This window comes from Sminthopsis crassicaudata, chromosome 2 (assembly GCF_048593235.1).
Source record: "Sminthopsis crassicaudata isolate SCR6 chromosome 2, ASM4859323v1, whole genome shotgun sequence".
Taxonomy (NCBI): Eukaryota; Metazoa; Chordata; class Mammalia; order Dasyuromorphia; family Dasyuridae; genus Sminthopsis; species Sminthopsis crassicaudata.
Genome location: NC_133618.1, coordinates 147,624,098 through 147,643,072, shown reverse-complemented (window position 1 = coordinate 147,643,072; position 18,975 = coordinate 147,624,098). Strand labels below are relative to the sequence as shown.

The 18,975-nt window shown below is 51.8% G+C and overlaps 1 protein-coding gene across 2 annotated transcripts; it reads left to right on the top strand.

Moving 5' to 3' along the window:
* Window positions 1-538: 538 nt before the first annotated feature.
* Window positions 539-18,974, top strand: ARID5A (AT-rich interaction domain 5A). Of its 2 annotated transcripts, XM_074287594.1 has the most exons (7): window positions 539-691; window positions 11,722-11,831; window positions 13,373-13,493; window positions 13,738-13,790; window positions 14,662-14,759; window positions 16,865-17,018; window positions 17,213-18,974. In XM_074287594.1, the coding sequence occupies exons 1-7, from the start codon at window positions 688-690 to the stop codon at window positions 18,527-18,529; spliced, it is 1,857 nt and encodes a 618-aa protein (XP_074143695.1). In that variant the 5' UTR covers window positions 539-687; the 3' UTR covers window positions 18,530-18,974. The 2 variants fall into 2 exon arrangements, with proteins under 2 accessions (XP_074143695.1, XP_074143694.1); XM_074287593.1 differs by lacking the exons at window positions 13,373-13,493; window positions 13,738-13,790 and having other exon boundaries at window positions 562-691.
* The last annotated feature ends 1 nt before the right edge of the window (window position 18,975 follows it).

Here is an 18,975-nt window from a genome sequence, read left to right as displayed (position 1 = left end):
CCTAGATTCACCATGGGGGATAGGGGTGGGGGTGGGTGTCCACCCAACATGCTAGGGATTTTTCTTGATATTGAAATGGTCTCAGTAGACACCGTGACGTGTTTTGCGCACAGTAGGCACTTGTTAAGAGGAAGTTGCACTTCTCTGTGTTTACCGCGGCCCTATCAGAGCCGAGGGCACTGTTTCTCCATGGAGAAGCAGAATAGCCATTCTTCCATCCCTTCAGTTCTGGAATCCCGGTTTTTGAGATCTCAAGCACCCACAGAATTAGGGCCTGCTTTGCAGCGGGGACGCTGAGGCACGGAGTGGCAGTGAAGAGCTCCCTCAGACACCACCGCACTCCCCTGCGGGGGCCGGGGCAGGAGTTTGGGCCCTGGCTCCTCGGTCCTTTTTTAGGGGCGTGAATGGCTGGGCGAGGGAAAGGGGAAGTTCGAGCTACTACAGCTCCCAGGGTTCTCTGGGCACGGAGGGTGGGCCTCGGCTCTGGAGGTACAGCGGGACTGGCCAACTGGAGCCCACAGGCGGGGCCCGTGCCCGGGCTCCGAGGCGGGGGCGGGGCCTGCCAGCGAGGCTGGCCGGGAGGGTGGCTCGGAGCTGGGTCAGTTGCGCTCCGGAGTTGGAGGGTCACATGGAGACAGAGCGGAGCGGGCACTGAGCGAGCCGAGAAGAGCCGAGCCGACTCCGGCCATGGGTAAGCGGAGCGTCTCCTCTCCCCGAGACCTATCACAGCCCTCCGAGGTGCCCGGCGGGCTCCTCGGGTCCGGGGTGGGGAGGAGGGAGAAAGTTTCAGCGGGAGAAGTTCGTGTAACTGCGCTTTTCCTGGGAGTTGTTGGGGTGCGGGGAGAGGAAAGGACTTTCGGGGGGGAATGTGCCCCAGTTTCCACATGTCGAGTCCTGTTTTTGGAGCCGGGGGGGGAAAGGGGGGGAGAGAACCTTTGACCTGGAATCGCGGGCGGTGAGGCTTGTGCCAGCCCGGATTCTGGGCCACTTTCCCCCGGAGCTGGCCCGCGGCTCTCGGTCCCCCTGGCCAGGTACTCCCCCGTTTCTCACCAGCAAGCACGATGAGTGAGTGTGTGCGTGTGTGTGTGCACGCGTGCGCGCGTGCGTCTGTACGCGAGTGTGTGCTGGGGTGCCCCTCCTTTCAAACAAAAGAAAAAAAGAAAAAATTGGCAGCGAGGGGCTTCCCAGGCATTTGTCTTGAAACTTTTTTTTTCTGTCTCTCTACTGAAATTTACCAAGTACTGTACGATTCTGTCATCCCACTTCCTGCTGCGGTTTGAATCTCTAGCTGTTCTCAGCTAATTTGTTGTGACAGCTGTCAGCAACAGTTTCTCTGCCCATTCTCCCCCATCTCTTCTCCCCCCCCCGTTCTTCCCCATCATTTTCTCTTTCTCTCTTCCCCCCCCCCCCCGCCGCGTCCCCATCCTCTCCTCTTCTCCCCCTCCCCCCGCAATCTTTGCCTGCCCAGAAATCCCCGCCGCTCCCCAGGGCACGAGAAGGGTTAAAGGGACTTCTCGCAGGGCGCACGCACGCATGATGCCGTTTCCACTGCAGCGGGTCATTTCCTGAAAGTGACTCTGCGGGTGTTTTTTAAGAACTTGCTCAATGCACTTTGAAGAATCCACTGTGCCTTCCTCGGCCAAGAAGTGTGCTGACCTTTTTGGCAGTCACCGTCTCCCCGCCCCCCCCCGTCCCCCCCCCCCCCCCACAAGGCCTGGCAGTCCCGGGAGAGGAGCGAATGTCCTCCACCTCGCCGGCTTAACTCTCACGCGTCCCCGCGAGGCGAAGACGCCGACCGGAGACAGGGAGGGAGGCGAGGAACAAAGGCCCACAGAGAGGATGTTCTGATTGAGTTGAAGTTCACCTGAGATTGAGCGATCTCTGTTACGGAATCTAAGTGCACTATCTCTGCTGGCAGGGTCCGCACCTGCGGCGGAGCCAAGTGGCTGCAGCGCCAGCTCCGCGCCCGCCGCCCGGGGGCTGAGGGAGAGAGCGCACTCAGCGCCTTGTCCCCCGGCGGCCGGGCCGGGGAGGCCGGCGGACTCCGGAGGGAGCCAGGCATCGCGAGCGGGGCCGGGGTCTGGGAGTCCCTCGGACTCCGGAGGGAGCCGGGCAGCGGGCCGGGGCCGGGGGGGCCAGGGAAGGAAGGAGGGTCGCGCTCCTTCTCCCCCTCTCCTTTCCCCCTCCGCGTCCGGCCAGGCGCCGGGCTGGCACGGGTTTGCGGCAGTTCTTTGTTTTCTTGTCCCGGCGCCAGAGTTTCCCCAGCCTAGAGGAGCCAAAGGGAGGCGGAGAGGGGCGGAGGGGGGGGGGAATGAGGGAGGCGAGGGAGAAGAAGGGGGGTCGGCAGGCGGGCTCAGGGGGTCGTGGCTCGCCAGGCGGCCGCGGAGCCAAAGAACAGGTGCTTCTCTGCCCGGAGACGAAGTCCAACTGGTGGGAACAGAAGCCCCTGTCGCTTGTTTCTGGGCCTCGGGAGCGCCGAGGAGGGGGGTGGAGGACGGCTGGGCTGGCTCGGGCGGGGCGGGGTCAGGTGCGTGGGAGTGGGGAGGAGAGGCGCGGCCCCAGCGCTTCCTGGCCCGGGGGCTTGGAGCCCAGGTGACGGAGCGCGGGATCCATGATCCGGGGCCTCCCGCAGAATCTCCACAGTTTCTGTCTCAGTGACCCCCCTCGGGGTTCGTCATTACCTGTTGTCTCCGGTGAGAAACAAGAGCAACGTTTTACAGACTTTGGGGAGCCAGCCAGCCTCTGAGGGGGCTGAAGGAGTGCGCCTTCCTTCATTAGGACTCCTGCACTTCGAAGGACACCTGGGGTGGGGGACAGGGACGCTGAGTTTGTCCTGGCTACAGTGAGTGAGAGGGGTTGGGAAAGACCCCAAATGTAAAGTTGTAATCTCCTGACTTGGGTATCCCTCCATCCTTTTCTTCCCGACTTCCCAAGTGGCCACCCTCTCCTGCCTGCCCCACCCCCCCAAACAAACACGCGCAGACACAAACACAACTCCACGCGCGTACCCCCGGCTTCCTCTCTGTCAGTCAGCTTTTCCCTTTTTAGGGAGTGTGCTTGGCTCCGGGTTTCTTCCTGAGGCTGCTGGGCACTCACAGGCAGCCCGGTGCATGGGGGAGAACCTGCGCTGACCTCTCGGACCCCGACCGGCTCCCTCCCTCGCTGCGCGAATTTACACAGAATCACCTCACCTGTCAGGCCCTCGGTTGTCTCTTTCGTAAAACCCCAGAGTTGAAGTGGGGGATTTCAAAGGCCTCTCCCAGCTCAGTGATTCCGTGATTTCTGGGCTCCTGCTGGGCTGTATGTCCCTGTTTTAGAGTACTATGATAAAGTCCCAATAAAGGAAGCCCAGCTGTGCCCACCGAGGGGTGTGGGAGGGGGCAGGGTAGGGAGTATTGCTGCTAAGAGTCAGCGTGGCCCTCGGATTTCTTGCCCAAGAGGCTGTGGTCATGGGGCAGCCCGGGGAGGAGACTCCTGCAGGCTTGTCGGGGAGCTGCTAGCCTAAAGAATTTCTTTGTTTTAGCTGAGGAGCAGGCCAAGAGGAACTAAAATCAACAGCCTCTGGGTGCATGGGGGGGTGGAGTAGACTGCTGGTATTATTATTGTTATTTATTATCACCATTAATTTGTCATCACTGACTCAGGATTCCTAGGGGCTGACTTTTCTAGAAAGAATGCATCATTTCCTTCCTGTCATCTAGAGGGGAAGAAAAGCTGGGAGGGTCCATTAATTACAGATTAATTTATCAGATTGTTATCTGCCACTCTATAAAGCACAGAATTTGGTCTCAAGTGAATACTACAAGGGTCTTTCATTCCAGATAGGATCCTGAGTGTTTCAGAAGCTCTTAGATCTAGAGCCAGGAAGGATCTTAGACATCTTCTAATCCAACCTGTTATTTTCTGGGGGAAACTGAGGCTGAGGGAGTGATGAAAAAATGGTTGCCCAAAAAAAATAGAGGTTCGTATTTATATATCTTTATATATATCTTAAATTCAAATTTAGCACTCTTTCCAATAAGTCATCCCAGTGACTTTGGGTCTCAGTTTCCTCTTCTATAAAATGGGTAATAATGCTACTGCCTACCTCTTAAGGTTTTTTGTGAGTAAATTGACCTTGTGAAGGTCAATGGACATCTATGGTTTCCTTGGAGAAAATGTGAATAATATGAAAGTGCAAAGTGTTCTTACCTTCCTTCATTCCTGGAATTGCTTCTATCTTTATTTCTGCTTTTGTTCCCTTGTTCACTCATTTCAGTCAAGACCTACTCCCAAGACCCCATTTTGTATTTTCTTGGCAAAGATCTTGGAGTAATTTGCCATTTCCTTCTCCAGTTCATTTTACAGATGAGGAAACTGAGGCAAACAGGGTCAAGTGACTTGCCCAAAGTCACAGTTAGTAACTGTCTAGTCAAATTTTAACTCAGGCTTCCCCACTCAAGCTTTGTACTCTCCACTGTAGTCCTTAACTTCCTTCAAAGGCTTAGCTTATATGTTACCTCCATCAGGAAGCCTTTCCTTATCCTCCTGGCTTTCTGAAATTATCATGTTATACATGTATCTGTTTGTTTATATGTGTCCCTCTGATAGAATGTAAGCTGCTAGAGATCAGAAACTGTTGCTGTTTTTTCTTTGTACTCCTAATGCCCAGCTAGCATCGTGCCTTGCACAAAGTGAGTACTTAGTGCTTATTTGATTCAACTGGATAATTAAAATTGAAAATGAAGTTTCTAAGACTGGAAAAAGAAGTTCCCTGGTTTTTATTTCTTACTGTCTTCTGTTTGGGTCATTGAAATACTAGAATGTCAGAGTTTGAAGGCACCATAGAAACCACATAGTCCAATTCCTCATTTTGCATCAAGAAATTGAGAGTTCAAGTGAATGGCAAAATAGAGTTTTAAGGATCCATACTTCCTTTCTCATTCAAACTTTAGGGATGCTTTCCAGCCTTCTCATATTTGCTCATATTTCAACCTTATTTTTAAAGTGTTATCCTACCAGGAGGTTGAGGTTCTAGACTGTATATTGAAAGTCTATCACTTTTTTCTGCTGTCTGGACCAAGAGTGGTCCTGGACAAAATTCAGTAGATGAATAGAGCCCATCCTATCCTCATCTTTTGAAGTCTCCCCTTCCCATATGATATAATTCTTCCTTGAAGGTTTCCCATTGTTCCTCCTCTCCCTACCATACTCTACCTTCCAATTGGATTTGATATCTCCCTCCTCAGATTCCTCTTAACCACTTTTTTGGGGATTCTAACCTTTGTATTTACCATGTTCTAATGTGTATTATAGTTATTTATGTATCTTATCTCTCTCCTGACACAGCAAGCTCTCTGAGGACAAGACTTGCGTTGTATTTTATCTTTGTTTTTCAAATAGCTTTCACAGAACATCATAAATAATAGGTTCTTCACAAATATGTGTTAAACTTAATTCAATGGCTATCTCACATGTGTTATGAAGCAATTTTCCCTCCTATTTCTCCTTACCCTTCATCCCGCCCCCATCTCTCACAAGCTGGGTAGCACACTGGAAGATGCCTGGGCCAGGAGTCAGGAGGACCTGAGTTCAAATGTGACTGAGATCACTTATTAGCTGTGTGATCCTAGGCAAAGTAGGTTTCCTCAAATGTAAAACAGGAATCACAAGAACATCTACTTCCCAGGGTTGTTGTGAAGTTTAAATGAGATAACATTTCTAAAGCATGTAGTACATGTAGTATATATAGTGCCTGGCACATGGTAGCCATTTAATAAATGTTTATTTCTTTCCTTCTTTCTATCTGGGCTAAGATCTCTCCCTGGACAGTATCATATTATCCAAACCACCCTAACTAAGAAGTCTCTAGTCATCATCCCTCCTCCTTGTCTCCTTCCGCCTCCCCCAGTGAAAAAGAAGGCATCTGCCTTGTTTCATTTCCCAGGATCCTGTTCTCTTTTCCAGGGTGGTAACTGATATGGGGTGGAGTAATCCATACAGCTCTGTTAAGGAAACTTGCATATTATCAAACAACTTCTGGAGAAAAGCCCCGCAATGACTCTGTCACTAATAATTACATCTATTCCCCCAAGAGAAAAATGTATCCTCTCACTGCAGATCTTTTAAGCAGAAAGTGAAGGAAAGCAATGAGTAGGACCAGGTGACAGCAAGGAATTCTAGACTGGGGCTTCCAGCTCTGGAAGCAAATGGAGCCGATGGAAGGTTACTTTGTGGGACCCTTCATTCTCTTTGACTACTTTTTGTTTCTATCTTGGCTCCGGCCCTCAGACCTGGCCATTGGCTCATCCCTGGAGGCCCTTTTGCTCCTCTTACCACTGGCCGAGGGAACCAGAGGATTTAGGAAAGGTTTTCCTGCTTTCAAGGCCAATGATGGCCTGGCTGCACCCCTCAGAATAGCCTGACAGGTACCCTCAGATGTCTGGTGGGTCCTGCCTGCTAAGCCTGCTCTCAGTTAGACTTCTTCGCTGACCCAGGCCTGGATACTGCCCTTATGAAGCCAGCTAGGCCTGGGCCGCAGATGGGGCTGGGCTGATGTTTGTGGAGAGTGAGGAGTAGGATTGGAGCCGTGGACCCTGTCAGTGACCACTCTGGACAAATGTGGGGGAGGAGGCCAGATTCTTGGAACCGCTGCATGGTGGGTGGGGGTAGCAGGGGGTTATTATTACTCCGGGAGGAATTTAGCCTCTGTCTGTTCTCACTGAAGGCTTTACATTCTTTGCATGAATGTGACTGTGTGGTAGTGTATGTGTGCATGATGGGGGAAGGGAGGAAAGGGGAGAGGAGCACTGGGGAGGGTGGAAGGAAATTAGATCCAGGGAAAGAGCAGGTAGTGATGAGAAGTATTTTGATATCCCTTGTAACTCCTGTCAAGTGAGGGTCCTGAGCTATTCCTACCTTTCTACCAATGTCTGCAAAGGTCATTTCTGGAAAGTCAAAGGAGGAGGTTTCTGGCAGTTGCAACCCTTTGTGGGCCAGATTAATTTTACTGTCCTTTATAGTTCTCCTGAGAGTGGCTTAGAGAATGTGTATGAAATGAGATTTCTGCTGGGGGGGGGTCCCCAGCCCTACCCCCATGTGCACAGGGACTTGCACACATGCACAGAGTGTCCTTGGATGGAATATGTTATTGAAACGAACCTCTTTAGGACTTTGGTCTTAGAATCTTGGAATCCTCCCTCAAGTCTTAGCCTCAGAGAATCAGAGACACAAATCCTCTCCAGGAAAGGACCCTGCATTATCTTAACCTGTAAAATGGGGGATCAGAATAGGTGTCCTCCAAGGTCCCATCTGGCTTTCAGTCTTTGATCTTACCATCCCTGTGCCTTAAGTAAATTCTGCAAAGTGATATAGATTATGCACTGGAACTTTGGAGGGGAGGAGAGGAGGGAGGAGAGAGCTGGATACTTGGTCCAGAACTCAGACTTTGGGCTTTATTCAACTTTAGACTCCCATCTTATCCCAACACTAACTTGCTCTACTTATAGTAGGCCCTTAATCAATGTTTAATTGAGTAGATGCTTAACAAATTGCATTATATTCTAATTACTCTGTACCTTGGTTCCCTACCTGGAAAAGAAGGAAAATCTGGAGATTTTTGGAGCCATATCTGACATGTTTGTAAAGTATTTTTTATCCAACTCAATAAATATTTATTAAATAAGACACTGTGCTAGGTGGTCAAGATTATAAAGACAAAACAAAACAAAATAAAAATCCTTGTCCTCAAGGATTTTGTGGGCTACATCATTGTCTTTGTTCTCAGGATCTTAAAACGAAGTGATCTAAAGTGCATAACTCTAGGCAGAGCAAGGCTTTTTCTCCCCCATCACAGATGAGGAAATTGAGACACTAAGAGTAAGAAGCTGGTGTCTAATGTCACAAAACGTCAAATCAGAGGCCGAGAAGAGAAGCAGTAACTGGACCCAGGAGAGAATTCTTTTCCTTCTCTAACTCTGGGTGGTGCTGGGGGATAGGTTTCTCTGAGCTTTAGAGAGTTGGCTCTACTTCCAAACTTTAGGGACAATCTGCTTCCTAATCTAAGGCTGAAGGTGAAATGGGAGTCAGAGAATGACGGGAAGAAAATGAGGAAAGAGTTCAGACACAAAGCCCAGAAGCAATAGAATGCTAGAGCTGAACAGCACCGGGAAAAGTGCTTACAAATTAAGAATTGTCTCAGACTAGAATATCTTGAGAGGGGCTGATGGTAACGACTTCCCTATCACTGGAAGTCTTCAAGCAGAAGATGGATGAACATTTGGGGATGCTGTGGAGGGCATTTCTCTTCTGGCTGTGAGCTGTGTAATTGACTTTTAAAGTCCCCCTGGAGATTTTTACAGATGAAGAAACTGAGGCTCCAAGAGGTCCAGGGATTACATAATATCACATGACTAGCGAGTTGTAGAGCTACAACTTGTACCCAGAATTACTGATGCCCAATCTACACATTAGCACCACATGACTGGGTTAGCTCCAAAGAGAAGTAAATCAGTAATGGAGAAAGAGCAATGCATCCTTCACCCTGGGAAGGAGAGTATGATCAGGGTGTTAGATATTAGTTTTGGCTCTATAAACTGGAGAAGATTTTTCTGATTTTTCTGAATTCGTCTTCATCCAGCAGCTAAGATTATATCTGTGTAGACTAGTGAACCCATGTCTGAGTGACTTGAATTCTGCAGTCCTGTGTTGTTCTCTAACTGGACAGATGAGTAGATTCATAGAATGTAGAATGTCCTAATTGAAGGATATTTAAAGATCTATTCCAACTTCTTGGTTTTACACATGGAGAAAACAAGGCCAAGAGAGATGAAGTAATTTTTCTAATTAGTGACAGTACCTTTAAGGAGTACAGGGAGCCATATCATACCCCTGGGTAACAGGTGGGAGAAGCTAGAGACTGGAAATCCCAGGTTAGCTCAGGAATGGCTATGTGGGGGAAAAGTGGTAGAGGACATCATGGGGGTGTGGGGAGAAGCAAAGGAGCAACCAGCAAGAGGTCACTGGGAAAGTCCCACAAATCCACCAGTAAGTAAGACCCAGAGCTTCACAGTCTTCCTTGCTTCACTTCACAAGGAGACACTGAGAAAGGAGCAAAAATGTGACAAGGTTGAAAGTACTTCCAAGTTCAGAAATCAGAAGCCATAGTGTTGATGCTTGATTCCCCATGAACAGGCAGGCAAAAAGGTTGGTCTTCCATGGCTCAGGACCTCAGTTTTCCATTCCCCCTTGAGCCTCTGTACACATTTCCTCTCCAAGTTTATTTTGGCATTTCCTCTAGATTTTGTGAATGTGATTTTTAAAATAGTAATTGCAATTATAGTTACAGTAATAATATGAACAATCATGGGCTGAGAGGAGGCTCTTTCTTCAAAAGTTCCACCACCCATAAATCTGAGTGCATGTCCAGTGCATGGTGAGATCCTAAAGGATTCGCCTCTTGTTCAGGGTGGAATGGTGCAAGGCAAGTTGAGGAAACTTCACAGCAGTCAGGAGATTAAGTGGCAGAAATTCCCAAACTGTAATAATTTAGGGATGTAAGTGACAGAAAGGTCTGATGGAGAGGAGGGAGAGGAGATCTGGATAGAGCAGGGGGTAGATTCACAGGGGTTCTCAAACTACAGCCCACGGGCCAAATGCGGCAGCTGAGGATGTTTATGTGGCCAGCTGGGTTATGGCAAATGGGCTGAGGGGCGGAGACAGTGTGAGGTTTTCTTTTTACTATAGTCCGGCCCTCCCACAGTCTGAGGGACAGGGAACCGGCCCCCTATTTAGGAAGTTTGAGGACCACTGGGGTAGAAGCACTGGACTTGGAGTCAGAAAGCCCTGAATTAAAATATGACCTCAGAAATTTAAATAGTTGTGGGGTACGAGGCTCAGTTTCCTCATTTATAAAACAGGGATAATAATTGCACCTATGTCATAAAGCTATTTAAGGGTCAAGTGAGACAATATTTGTACAGTGTTTCGCAAACATATAAATGCTATTATTCCTATTGATCCCAGATCTGCTATCAACTGACTGTGTGACCTTGGACAAGTTACTTGTTTATGGCAGAAGTTATATTTTTGCAATGGTAGCATTCTTGTATTTGGGCAACTCTTGGCCTAAACTACCTCTTCAGACCTCTGTTTATTCGTCTGTAAAATGGGGTTAACAATACCACTTTTATCTACCTCACAGGCTTACTAAAGGCCCAGTGTGATAGGAGGTGTGGCAGAGCTTTGAAAAGGATAATTGTGCTCTCCCAATCTGCTCAGGGTTGCTGCTCAGTGGCACTGTGGACAGAGTGCTGGGCCTGCAATTAGGAAGACCCCAAGTTCAAATAGGGCCCCAGATGCTTTCTAGTTGCTTGACTCTGAGTAAGACCCTGAACCTCTGTCTGCTTCAGTTCTCTCAACTGTAAAACGGGGATAATAATAGCACCTACGTCCCAGGCTTGTGAGATTCAAACGAGGTGTTTGTAAAGTGCCATAGAAATGTTTGCTATGGTGATGATGATAATGTGTCATTTCTATAGCACTTTAAAGTTTCCAGAGTACCTTTCAAATATCTCATTTGTCTCCTGAAAAAACTGTTAAGGGCAAGTCCTCCAGATGTTGGTGGTCCCATTTTATGGATGAGAAAACCAAGGATGAGAGAACTTCAGTTCTTGCTTAGGGCCCCAAACCTCATGACTGTCAGAGGTGGCGTTTGAAGCCAGACCTTTTGAAGTCTAGCTTGCTAGGCAAGAGGCCATGCTTTGTAGGCACAGGGCCAGGACATTTCTGGGGTTCTTGTTCCGAGCTCGGCCTGCAGCCCCTGGTGCCCTCAGGCTGGGCAGGGACACTGAGATTAGGATTTCCCCTCATTCTCCTTCCCCGCCCCTGCCACTGGTGCTCTGATTTTGGGGGAGGTTTGAGCTTTCAGTCCTGTGACTTGCTGCTGTTCTATCAACTAGAACAGCCGGCCAGCTGTCCCCATACTTAGCACTCTGCTCCCCAGCTCCTTGCCTTTGAGGAACCGGCCCCCTCACCTGGGGCACATCGCCTTCTCACCTCACCCCCAGCCTTCTCCAGAGTGCAGCCCGTGGGCCAGCTCCTGATCCAGCAGCCATCAGTGATGGTTACTTACTCCATAATCCTTGTAGTCCCTGCTTTTCCTTGTGTACGAGGAAGTGGCTGCTCCAGCCTCCCTCCTTCCTTGCCTTTCCCTTCCCACAGAACATAAGTGACTGGAGGGCAGGGACTTTATGTTTCTGTCTTTCTCTCTGCAGTTTTGCATGTAGTCATTTAATCAGTGTTTGTTGAACATAATTGAATTTAAGTCACAGTGACTGGGGAAAGGAAGGTTGAGATGGAAGGGCTGGGAGGAGGGAGGAACCGATGGAGGAGGAGGAAATTTAAGGTTGGGACCATTTCCCTTGGTTTGCAGATGCAGAGAAGGAATGGGAGACCTGGAGGGTACAGTGAGCTGGGCTGGGCCAGACAACGTCATTCTATAAATGTCTGCTTGGGTAGCGTGGTCTCAGCTGCTGGAAAACAGAGCACAGGGGAAGGGAAAGGACTTAGAAAGACCTGGGCCCGGCCCCACCAGGCCGGGCCTGATCCCGATGTTCGGGAGACCAGGGTGACTTATGGGGGCAGCCAGCCCTGCCGCTGCCTTTCCTCTGAGAGCCCCTGGGGCCGCCACCTTCTCTCTGTCCCTGCCTCACACTCACTTATGTCTCGGGCTTTTCCCTGCAGCGCCTCCTCTCAAAGGGAAGAGAAAGCGGTCGGAGGGCAGTGAGCCTGCAGAGCAGCCAGCGTCTCCCAAGGCCGACAGCGAGGAGAGCCAGAGTTCCACAGAGCCCGTGGTAAGTCGGGGAATTAGTCGTGGGCAGGGGCCACTGCAGCATGGTCAGCAGACTTCTCTATGGGCCCCCTTCTCTTACTCCTGCACTGGGACCTCCGCAGCCCACTCTCTCAGTCCCCTCAGCCCCTGCCTTTGGTCCTTGCAGACCTTCTTTCCTTTCCTGATTCCCATCCCCTGCTTCCCAAATGGTCTGGTAAACTCAAAGAGAGTCCCACAGAGAAAAAAGGAAACAGAGGCCCGAGGGAAGTTCTACTCCTGTGGCAGCCCTGGACGAGGGCAGAAGGGTTGGCTCCAGGGTGGCACTGCCTCTCCCTGGTGTCTTTCAGAAGAGGAGGAGGAGCAGGCTCTCTGCGGTGGGCCTCGGCCTGTAGTGCTGCGGCCCAGGGACCTCTCCCGAAGATCGCTTCTGTCCACCTGGCCCTACCCACCCACGCTCTAATTTCTCCCTGTGGGATCACTGGGACTCTCCCAAGTCCCCAGTGGAGGAAGCCTTTGCCTCCTAAGCAGGAGCGCGCATAGCTAGGGCCGCTCTGAAGCTGGCTCTGCACCTGAGCCTTGGAGAAGAATGGCGGCTCCCCGAGTTTCTGGCTTTGGCCGGGGCCCTGACCACTCCACAACCAGACAGAATCAGGGCAGTGATGAACAACCTCAGCAGAAATATCCCTGGGGAAAGGAAACCGAAAGTCCTGCAAGACAGATGGAAACGTGTCAGTGGAAACCCAGAAATGAAGTTTTCATGCAGGATGCCACCAGGCTGGCCGCAGCCGAGGCTTACCCACTGGAAAAGGTGCCATCTGGGCTGCCGGAAGGACCGGGGTGCAGGAGCGACAGGAGCGTACTATTGTCTGGATCCCCACCGGGCCTGGGGCCCTTCCCATCATCTCCTCATCAGTGGCCCTACAAGGGAAGAAAGCAGCTCAGGCTCCCAGCAGCTACACGAGCCTCCCCGGGGGTCTCACTGGCATGGATGCCCCAAAGAAGTTCCAAAGGCGTCTCCTGTTGTAGTCTCATTCCATGACCCCATCTTTCATAGGCAGCGGGGGTCCCCGTGGGGTTGCCTTCCACTAGAATGGGATGCTTTCTTCCTTGCTTGGACCTTGCCACAGGGTCAGCCTCTCCACACGAGGCTTTCAGAGAGGTCCCTCTTGAGATTTCTTCCACACCATGATGATATCCGAGTGCTTGGTTCTTGGTGCCTGATTCCCGGCCTTCCCACTCCAGAAATGGGAATCTTAGCAAAGCACCCCTTCCTTCTCTCACTGTGTTCCCAAAATACATGGAGAGAGTCTGCTGAAGGCTTCCTCCATTGAGTAGCTCTCTGGAGGCCCCACACTCTTTTGTCCATTTATCTCCTTGCCCAGAGATAGAGGAAACTAGCAGCTTCTCACCTGAGACCAGGAACAGAAAGAACATGTTACAAATCCATCTCTTCTCCCTTGTGCGCCCTCCATCCCCATGATCTACTGAACCTGGGGCTCTGCCTGGCAGGCTTCCATTGGAGGACGAGTCACCCCACCCCGACACCTCCTGTTCTTTCTCCAGGAGTCCCCAGAAGCAGGCGGGGAGCGGGAGCAGGAGCAGGCCTTCCTGGTCAGCCTCTACAAGTTCATGAAGGAGCGACACACGCCTATCGAGAGGGTGCCCCACCTTGGCTTCAAGCAGAGTGCGTCCCTGGGCCAGAAAGGGCGGGCGGGGAGCAGGGGGCACATCCCCGGGGTGGGGGAGCTCCCGGGCACAGCTCAAAGCCTGGCCACCCACATCCCGAGCTGGGTAGGGACTGACTCGGAACCGGGTCGATTCGTTGGCTCCCAGATCTGCTCTCGGGGGTTATGGGAAAGGGCCGAAGATACCCCTTCTTCCCCTAGCAAGACTCTGACCCCTTGGGCATATCCCTCTGTTCTGTCCAGTTAACCTGTGGAAGATCTACAAGGCTGTGGAGAAACTTGGAGCCTATGAGTTGGTAAGGAAGGAGCCTTCTGGGTGGGTCTCCTTGCAGGTCTTTCCATCCCATTCCCCGAAAACATGTAGAACTTGTTCGGGGGGAGGGAAGGAGGATGTGGAACCTGCTTCTAGCTTTGCTTTCCAACCCAGATCTTTCCAGTGCGATCACAGTGAACTTCTCTGCTGGAACTCGGGAGTGGGAAGACAGGAGGGATTGGGGGGGGGAACATTGGCCTCTCTTTCCTGGGGAGTGGGAAAGCCCAATCAGTCACCTCCATTTTTGCCCAGGACTGAGGGGTGGAGGGGAAAAGAGGCAGGCTTCAGCAGGAAGGTTCTTAGAGCCCGAATCCTTGCTCTCTTCATCCTGAGGGGCCTGAGGCATGCTGGGTGGGCAACAGCTTGACTTACCCACTGACACTTTGCTGGCCAAAGCAGCTTTTTCCTCCATTCCCCCATCTGTTCCTTCTCTCCCCATGCCCAAGGAAGTTGCTTGTGTCAGCATTGCAGTTGGCTCCTTTTGAGAGGGGAGCATGGACTGCTAGAGCCACAGCTAACCCTCTTCTGCTGGAGAAATAGGCTGCAATTTCAGCAGTTTTTCCATTAAAACTGAGAGTGTACAAAATCCGTCCTGCCTTTGACCTGCGCTGGGACAGGCAGGGAAGAGCCAGTTGATGCGATAAGCACTTTGTCCACAGCCTGGGCCCTCTCTGCGGACCTGCTTCAGTCACTCTGTTCCTGACTCCGGGAGGGAGGGAGGTAGAAGAAGGTGTATGATTGTTTGCACTCTCCAAAAGGGCACTAAGTTCAAAAAGATCAGCCACAAACTCGAAGAGAAGAGCTCCCATCACTGTCTTCTGCGGGTCCCCTTCACTCCCTTCCCCTTGTTTCAGGTGACTGGGCGCCGCCTCTGGAAGAATGTCTATGACGAACTGGGCGGGAGCCCCGGCAGTACCAGCGCGGCCACTTGTACCCGTCGGCACTATGAGAGGTACCCACAGCCACACTGGCCAAGACTGGCCCCTTGAGATCACTCTAAGCTGCAGCCCCTCCCCCACTGGTCTGTGGGCTGGGGGACTTGTCACTCAGGAATAAAAGAGACTGAACTTAGGAATGCTCCACAAGGGCCCTTTTTGTGCACTCTCATGAGAGGGCATAGGATTTTAAGAGAAGCATAGGGAGCAGCACTTTAGTTTTTAGCGCATGGGCATCTAGTTTGGATGGTGTTCCACCGAAGCCCCTTAGATAACCGATTCACTTCAGCACACATTCATGAAGCATCCCTGGGGGTACAACCCTCAGCCAGCGGTTTCCAGGGATCCGTGAGAAATACAGATAATCCCTGCCCCCATCAGCCAGGCCATCAAAAATAAACCCCCCTAGAATGCCTCGAGCTCACTGTGTCAGAGTAGCTGTGCTAGGGAAGAGAGGATGGCCGCCTCTAAGAGTTTATACACGGCACTTTATTGTTAGCAAGCATTTTCTTTTTCCCATGTGAGAGTATTTAACAGCCCTCTGAGGTGGGCCGTGCTACTGTCGCCACTCACTCTGTCCCTATCAAACTGGATGCCAGCCCCTAGTGCCCCCAATCTGTCTCTATGCATGTGTGTGTCTGGAACGTTCCCCTCCTCCCATGCACCTCATGGAACGCCCGGCTCCTTTCCACAGTAGCCCAGGTGCCAGCTCCTGCACTGACCACCTCCTGATCCCCACCAGGTGTTAGCAAGTCATTACTATCTGTGATGGTGGAGGAGATGCACGCTGTAACAAAATCCCAGATCCCTGCAATATCGAAGCCCCTGTGCCCTATTCGTACTACCCACACTGAGCTGCCCATGAGGATTACAGTCAGGTGAAGGGGATGAGACGTAAAGATCCATTTCCACACCTGTGAGTCAGTGTCTACCTATGTGTGAAGCTTTATGCTGGACATTAGGAACACCCGTTGTCCTGCTCTCAAAGGAAGAACAGCGATGAAGGGGATGCAGAAATTAGAGTGAAACACCTGAGGAAGAAGTGATCATTCTTATCCGGGAGGGTCAGGGAAGAGTTCAAGGAAGAGGTGGATTACTTGGACTTTGAAGGAAGTGAAGGACTGCGGGATTAGATAAATTTTAGTTCCTTCCAGTACCCGAACCTGATATATCAGATTCCGATGGAACTGGTGAGCTTGTTAGGGAGGAGAGGACAGGGAGGGAGAAATTGAGAAGTGAAAAAGACAATATTCATTAAGTGTCAAATGAGCACCAGAGGCAGAAAATCCTCAGGAGCTCAGAGGAGAGAGAACAACTCCGAATCAGCGAGGCAGCAGCGTAGATGAGAGTGCTGGGCCTGGGTTAAGAAAGACTGGAGCTTATTTTTTTTCCAAATTTATTTTATTTGAAGAAGCAGAATAAGAAAAAAGAAAAACAGAATTAGCAGCAACACAAAACAAAATAAAACAAAACAAAAGAGAACATTAAAGTGTGCCCAGCAGAGCATCGGGGAGGATGCAAAATATATAACAACGAATACCGATTTAAGAAAGTATATATTAACAGAAGAAATTATATTCATAGCTTTACTTCCTTGTAAATTGTTCTTTTGTTCTCTGCTGCACACCTTTTTTACTTTATTCTTTTTTTCCCTCTTTCATCCCCACTACCTCTCCCAAGCAAGCCATAATTAAGAAAAGACATTTATATACACATATACATACATCCACACACATTGACATACTCATTTGAGTCTAGGAACTCTGGGCAAGTCACTTAACTGTATCTGCCTTAGTTTCCTTATCTGTAAAATGGGGATAATAAAAGCACCTACTTCCTAAAGTGGTGGTGAGAATCCAATAAGATATCTGTCAGGTGTTCTGCAAATCTTAAGGTGCTCTACAAATGTCAGCTGTTTTTGCAAGTCAGGGCCCATGCTCAGGCTCCCTGAAGGAGCTTCTAATTCCATGGGAAAATAAGACTGACAGATGAGATGTCCCTGACGGAGTTTCTAAGTAAGGGAGCCCCGCAGCAGGAGCTCTGGCAGGCTGGGAGCGGGAGGAGCGCGGTGGGCTGGCTCTGGCTGCTTGAGAGCACGTTCCCATTTCCACATCCCCCCCAGGCTGGTGCTTCCCTACGTTCGGCACTTGAAGGGAGAAGATGATAAGCCGCTGCCCCCCACCAAACCTCGGAAACAGTACAAGGTCTCCAAGGAGCCCAAGGGGGACGAAGCTGTGGTGGAGAAGCCAAAGAGAGCCAAGGAGGAGCGGGGCCAGGTGAGAGCCTTCCCCCATACACCACTTCCTGGCCCCAGACCAGGGCCCCTGGGCCTTTCTCCTTTGCCCAGCGCCCACATGCTCTGCCATCCACAGCAGGCACACTGCCTCCTGCCACCACAGCGGCGGGGGTGGGGTGGGGAGAGGGCATGGATTCTTCTCCAACCCTAATCACTGGTTTGTTTTGGTTCCAGATCATAGCAGATAAAACAAAACCAGAAGCAACCTCTTCAGCTCGACTTCCAGGCCAGGAGGAGCCTGAGAGCAGCGCCAGGCCCTCTGGTCCTTCCCTGGGGATGGCCACCCTGCCCTTCCCGACAGGACCAGAGGCAGCGGGAGGCTGTGCCGAGGCCTACAAACGCCTTCTCTCTAGCTTCTACTGCAAAGGAACCCACGGCATCATGTCCCCCCTGGCCAAGAAGAAGCTCCTGGCCCAGGTGAGCAAGGCCGAGGCCCTGCAGTGCCGCGATGAGACCTGCGACCACAGGCTGAGCGCTGCCGAAATGGGTCCAACGCGACCCTCGGTCATCTACCCGACAGAAGGGCCGAAGAGCCCGAGCCTTCCAGAGGAAAGCCCCCGGGAACCGCCCTGCTTGCTCCATCGTCTGGCTAGCTCCGAAGAACCCCTGAAACCCGCGCCCAGTCCCAAGGAGGACGTTCAGCCGGGGGGCAGCGACAGGGGCCCGGCCCAGCCCCATCTCTCCACCCCCATCTTCACCGGCTGCTTCCATGCTTACCCTGCAGAAGTGCTGAAACCCGTGAGCCGGCATCCCCATGACTTCTTTCCCAGTTCTAAGGAGGAGGCGGAAGCCGCTTCCCCCTTCAGGCTCCTCGGGAGAGACGGGGGGAAGCTCGAGGGCCAGCCACAGCTCCTGTGGGGTGGGGACGCCAGTCACCCCTCAGCATTCCACAAAGGCGGGGCGGGGAAGAACAGCCCTTACCCCCGGCCCAAAGCCTGCTGGGTGCCCCCCATGGCTAAAGCCACTCCTAAGGGGCCTTCCACACCCCCCACTTTTCCCAGCAGCCCAAGCCCTGGGGCCGGCTCGGGCTCCCGCAGCAAGCGGAGCTTAGAGGAAGAAAGCTTTGCTCTCGGCAAAAAGCTGAGGGCCGTGTCTCCCTTCCTCAAGGAGGCAGAGCCCAAAGACTCTGGGGTGAAGCCTCCGGGGCACAGCCTGGGCTTCCCACACCTGCTGGGCCCCACCCTTGGGCCTCCCCCCCAGGAGGCCTACAAGGGGACCATGGTGCGTTTCCCCCTCAACTTCGCCAGTGTGTCTGATCCCCTGAAAGGCCAAGCCTCCCTCCCCTTCAGTCCTCTGGTGATCCCCGCTTTCCCTGCCCACTTCCTTGCCGCTTCGAGCCCGTCCCCCATGGCAGCGGGCCTGGTGCACTACCCTCCCACATCCTTTGATGGGTCTCTCCGCCACAGACTCTACCCAGTCTCCACTTGGCACATGCAGCCAACGTACCCAGCCCCTCACCTCTCTTCCTTCCACCTCAACACCAAGCTGTAGGCAGGGCCTTGTGCATGAGCGCCCTTCCCTTCCTTTCTCTTCCTACCGTGAGCATTAGAGCACTCCCAGATATAGGTGGGCCTCCGGCGCTTCCAGGGGCAGCCGGGCTGCACTCACTCCAAAAATGTCTCCCCAGCCCGTGGCGTCCATGTGTGAGGTACACTGCTTAACAAAAAAGCAGAAAAAGGTGTATTCTCTTCGAGAGGACTTGTGGGCGATAGCCCTAAACCAGAGGCCAAGGAGCCGTGTCCAGCCCCTCTGCACCAGAGGGACAACAGATACAGGGCCTTTGGGTTTCTCATGGCCACCAGGACACATCTAAGGCACTGAACAAGGAGAGTCTAGGACTGGAATCCCACTGGCAGGAGGGGCACTGACTGGAACCACCTGGATTAAAACAATATAAAAAACCAATAAAGACACCTCTGCTTGCTCTCAATTTCCAT